Raw genomic sequence first — 5,280 nt, forward strand, 5'->3', positions numbered from 1 at the left:
ACAAATTCAGTAAAAGAAGACGTGTTGCAGGAGACAGCAACTTTGCGGTTTATAATTTGTATATTTATTTATCTCATTTTCAATGATATATATTTGCAGACATAATATTTAGAATGCACTATACTTAATATATTAATATATGTACATATATCTGTACATATATATATATATATATATTATGTACATATGCATATAAACATATATATATATATATATATATATATGTACACTATATATATTTTATATACTGTACATCTACTATGTTTAATAAATAAATCATATTTGATATATATTATATATTAAACAAAATTTAAATTTTTAATCAAAACCTCTCCTCTGGTGTTGTTTGCTGCTGAGCAGCGAACGCCTTCATGCGCCATACGCTGCAGCAGCAAAATAATCAGGTAGAGTTCTTCCTGTTAGGCTTAAAGACCAACAGATGCTGACGCAGCAGCCAGTCGTTAGCCTTGGAAATTGAAATACACAAACGAGGGTTTAGGGTTTAGGGTTTAGGGTTTAGGGTGAAGCTAAGCCCTGTTCTTACAGAGCCCACCTAAACCGTAGAATACCCTAAACCCTAAACCCTAAACCCTAAACCCTTCGTGCGTGCATCGGGATTTACTAATAGCTGTGCCCGCACGACAACCCCCTAAACCCTAAACCGTAAACCCTAAACCCTAAACCCTAAACCCTAGATCCTGAGCTTCGAGTAGAGTTTCTGGATAATGAGTGTATATTATTTCGTTGTTGTTGCGAGAAAACAAAATTGTACAAAGATATTATCTTCCTTGTTTGACTACGTCGACAGCAGCAGTTATCTTTTTTCTTAATTTGTTTGTTAATGAAGGGTTTGCTCTCGCGTGCAATTCTAAATGTTTTAATACTTGCTCAGACCTATACCATGATATCCCGCTGTTCTGCTGCAGCGACATCAACAGACACTTGCGGCCCTCCATTAGCACCCCCTTCGACTCCTGCATAAACCCACCACAAACCCTAAACCCTAAACCCTAAACCCTAAACCCTAAACCCTATACCCTAAACCCAAGAGAGTAGGAACGCAGATGCAAGCCGCACGCCCTGAGCTGTTATCTGCATGCCCTCTATCACTCGCCTTCTTAGACCATATACGAAACCCTAAACCCTAAACCATAAACCCTAAACCCTAAACCCTCGTTTTACTTTCATTTTTCGCGCATTCCGAGCTGCCGCTCGCGCCTGTCTTTTAGCCTTTATGTACATCTCCGTCTGAACACCGAAACATTCAACAAAACCCTAAACCCTAAACACTAAACCCTAAACCCTAAACCCTACTTCAGGAAGGCAAAGTATAACAGAGACAAGCATACAGTCGGAAGCCATCACTGACACCGCCTAAATAAAATATTTTAATAAACAAAGAGAGCGCCCTTGAGGACGCCTATATGTCTCTTAGCAGCTATATTGTATTTACAGCTGCTAAGATATATATATATATATATATATATATATATATAATTTTAATAAAAACTTATAATAAATTACACAAACCTGCTTCACTCCGTAGGGCACGCGCTGTCTGTACGTCAGGCCGCATAATATTTGAGACAAAAAGAAGGAGCCCCACATCGTGAATTGAATTGTTTCCGTTGCTGCTGCTGCTGCTGCTGCTGCTGCTGCTGTTCCCTACTCTGCTGCTGCTGCTGCTGTTGTTGCTGTTGCTGCTACTGCTCCTGCTGGCACTGCTGCTGCTTCTGATGCAGGAACGATTCCTGTTAGTGCTGTTGTTGCTGCTGTTGCTGTTGTTGTTGCTGCTGCTGCTGCTTCTGCTGGCCACCGGGTGCCACGTATTACGACTAAGGGGGTACGAACTGCTGCTGCTGTTGCTGCTGTTGCTGCTGCTGCTGCTGCTGCTGTAGCAGCAGCAGCAGACGCGTAGCTGCTGCAGATAGTTGTTGTCTTGTTTCTTTTTCCTGTGTTTTTATTACATCTCTAACGGGGTTGATGATTGTATAGACTTGTTGAAGGGCCCCTCAAGTATAGCGAGCAGACGTTGTACAAAGAATGTATTATAAAATGTAAGTAAAATATAAATAAAATGTAAATAATTAATTTAGTATTTATTAATAACAGCTCTATTCTGCTGCTGCAGCAACAAACAAACCACCGGCAATACGAGAGGAAGGGGGCCCCTGTAATGTGCTGCAGCCTAGCAGCAAAGATATCGAGGGTTTAGGGTTTAGGGTTTAGGGTTTAGGGTTTCATTGTGCAGCTAGCTGCCTGTTTCCCTATTTGTTCTCCTTTTCATCGCTTTTTATTTATTCTTTTGAATTCTTTTCTTTGATTTCAGGTGTACGTACACCTGAAATGGATGCCTGAGGTGTATATGCAGCTTCTGTAGGCAGACGTCTCAGGTGTACAGACACCTCAACGCCTGAACGCCGCTAGAAAATAATTCATCAACGTTCACAGCAGCTGCTACTTCTCTTCGTGTAGAGGCTGGCGAGAGACCACCAGCAGCAGCAACAACAGCAGCAACAGCCGCAACAGCAGCAACAGCCACAACAGCAGTAACACCACCACCAGCAGCAGCAACAGCAGCAGCAAGAGCCGATCCTATCTCCACTGTTAGGAGATACCGCAGCGCGAAAAGAGCAGCAGCAGCAACAGCAACAGCAACAGCAGCAGCAGCAGCAACAACAGCAGCAAGAGCAGCAGCAGCAACAGCAGCAGCAGCAGCAGCAGAAACAATGGGGGTTGTCAATTGCTTGCGGCTCCCTCGCGTATCTCGCGTATATTCTCGTGCAATGCAGCAACTGCAGCAGAATTATTTGCTGCAGCTGCTGCTGCTGCTGCTTCTGTTCCCGTCTGTCTCAGCACATATTCACGTTGCCCCAGAGTACTTTCATCGCTGTGATGCTGCTGTACAGCCTTCAGCAGTAATGCTAACAGGAGGTGCTTGGCTGCTGCAGGGCCTCGGTGCTGCTGCTCCTCTATGCAAGGGGCCCCTGGGAGCCCTTCTAGGCTGTGGGGTGTATACGCAGCTTCCGCATGCAGAAATTGAGATGCTTCCTAGGAAGCTTCAAGCCGTAGACAATAACAAAGAAAATTCAAATGAATATATACTCTCTCCTTCTACACTTCAGAGACTCTTTAATTGGGGGGCCCCTGAGGAGATAGCAGAAGTAACAGCCAGCCAGCCACATGCTGCTGCTGCTGCTGCTGCTGCTGCTGCTCCTGCTGCTGCTGCTGATGCCGCAGCAGCAAAACAACGCAGCAGAAGAGGGCCCCGAAAGACCCACAGGAGGGCCCCACAGGGCCATAAGGCGAAGCAACACGGGGGAGCTGCAGCTTCGCAGCAGAAATTGCAGCAGCAGCAGCAGCACGAGCAGCAGCAGCAGGAGAGTCCTCACCAGGAGAAGCAACAGCAGCAAGAGGAGAAGCAGCAGCAGCACCAGGAGAAGCAACAGAAACATGAGGAGAAACAGCAGCAGCACCAGGATAGGCAGAAGCAGCATGAGGAGAAGCAGCATGAGCAGCATGAAAAGAAGCAGCAGCAGCAGCAACAGCAGCAGCAGGATGAGGAGGTGCATGCTTCTTCTGGTGTATGGATGTTTATAAATTCTGTTGCGTCAAGTGCTGCTCTTGTTGCTGCTACAGAGTTAGGCGATAGGACCTTCTTCTTAGCTGCGCTGCTGGCAGTAAGATATGAAAGAGTGCTGGTGTTTGGGGCTGCATGCGCAGCTTTATGCTTGGCGTCAGCGGTGTCAGCTGCAGCAGGATACTGTCTTCAGTCTGCTGCTGCTTTCTCCTTTCTTCCCGCTTCAGTTAGATCTCTGCTGCAGGGCGGCAACGTTGTTGCTGCTGCTTCTGCTGCTGTGCTGCTGTTCTTTGGCTGCTGGCATCTCTATAAAGCAAAGAAATCTCGTCAAGCATACAGAGGCGGCCGCAGCAGCACAGCTTGTAGGGTGTCTCTGCATAATCAGGGGCCTAGGGAGCCCTCCCTGGTTGCGCCTCTGCCGCCTACTGCTGCTGCTGCTGCAGATGCTGCAGATGCTGCTCCTGGTGGTGGTGCTGCAGCTGCGGTTGCTGCAGACAGCTTTGGGTTGGTTGCAGCAGACAAGCGCACAGACAGCTTCAGCAGCAGCAGGAGCAACAGCAGCAGCAACAGCAGCGAGGCGTCTGCTTTTAATCTGAATATGCATAAGAGTTTGACGGGGCCTGACGACGCCTCTGTCTCTACTCGGCTGTCTCCTGCAGAAACTGATGCATGCAGAGACGGTGAAAACATTTGCTGTGAGGAGTTGGAAGAAGCTCAAGAAGATGCAGATAGAATCTGTGTAAGTCATATACGCCAACATCGAGAGGCTGCTGCTGCTGCTGCTGCTGCTGCTGCTGCTGCTCTTTGTGATGCTGCTGCTGCTGATGCTTTTTGCCGTGCTGCTGCTGCTGTTATAGGCCGTGGGTGGGATGGGCTTGAGGTTCGTCGTTCTGAATGTTGCTTCACCTCCTTCTATACTGCTTCTTTTGCTGCTGCTGCTGCTGCTACCGCTGCTGCTGCTCTTGCTGCTACTGCTACTACTGCTGGTGTTGCTGGTGCTGCTGCTGCTCAGTACACGCGTTTGGGTTTGGCGCCCGAGTCTTGGCGAGTTTGCCGAGAGGTTTTTTTGCTGATTTTGTTTGCGGAGTGGGGCGACAAATCGATGTTCACAACTGTCTCCCTTGCTGCAGCACAAAATGCTTGGGGGGTATTCGTTGGTGAGCCTTAGCAATCACAGCAGCAACAACAGCAGCAGCAGCAGCAACAACAACAAGAGCAACAGCACCAGCAACAATAGCAGCAGCAGCAGCAACAAATGCAACAGCAGATGCCACTGTAGTAGTCGTAGGTGCAGCAACACAGCAACAGGCGCAGCCGCAGCAGCAGTAGTAGTAGCTGCAACAGCAGCAACAGGAGCAGCAGCGTCAGCAACAGCAGCAACAGCAGCAGCAGCAGCAGCACCAGCAGGTTGGTAATCGTACTAAATGCATCAGGCCCGCGCCACAAAAAATACACGAAATATCTTGTGCTGTCGTTGCTGCTGCTGTTGCTGCTGCTACTGTTGCTGCGGCTGTTGCTGCTGCTGCTGCTGTGTGTGTGTTGCCGCAGGCAGTTGTATGGGCCACGCGTTGGTGACTGCTTTTGGGGTGGTTGGGGGTTTGCTGCTGCAGCGGTGGGTGAGCGAATTTTCCTTGAATTTAGCAGCAGGCCTACTTATGATTCTTCTCGCAATTACAACTGCATGCGACGCAGCGTTCTAA

The 5,280-nt window shown here is 48.0% G+C and overlaps 2 protein-coding genes across 2 annotated transcripts; one reads left to right on the forward strand and one right to left on the reverse strand.

The window, feature by feature from the left end:
- Nucleotides 1-540: 540 nt before the first annotated feature.
- Nucleotides 541-1,608, reverse strand: EAH_00056050 (hypothetical protein, conserved; the record flags this gene model as incomplete). The annotated part of the gene is made up of 4 exons (XM_013393828.1): nt 541-553; nt 901-974; nt 1,183-1,248; nt 1,531-1,608. The coding sequence occupies 4 exons, from the start codon at nt 1,606-1,608 to the stop codon at nt 541-543; spliced, it is 231 nt and encodes a 76-aa protein (XP_013249282.1).
- Nucleotides 1,609-2,786: 1,178 nt separating this feature from the next.
- On the forward strand, nt 2,787-5,280 carry EAH_00056060 (transmembrane protein, putative; the record flags this gene model as incomplete). The annotated part of the gene is made up of 3 exons (XM_013393829.1): nt 2,787-4,319; nt 4,593-4,737; nt 5,129-5,280. 3 exons carry the CDS (start codon nt 2,787-2,789, stop codon nt 5,278-5,280), a joined length of 1,830 nt encoding a protein of 609 aa, XP_013249283.1.

This window comes from Eimeria acervulina, genomic scaffold, assembly GCF_000499425.1.
Source record: "Eimeria acervulina Houghton genomic scaffold, Eah_scaff1134, whole genome shotgun sequence".
Taxonomy (NCBI): Eukaryota; Apicomplexa; class Conoidasida; order Eucoccidiorida; family Eimeriidae; genus Eimeria; species Eimeria acervulina.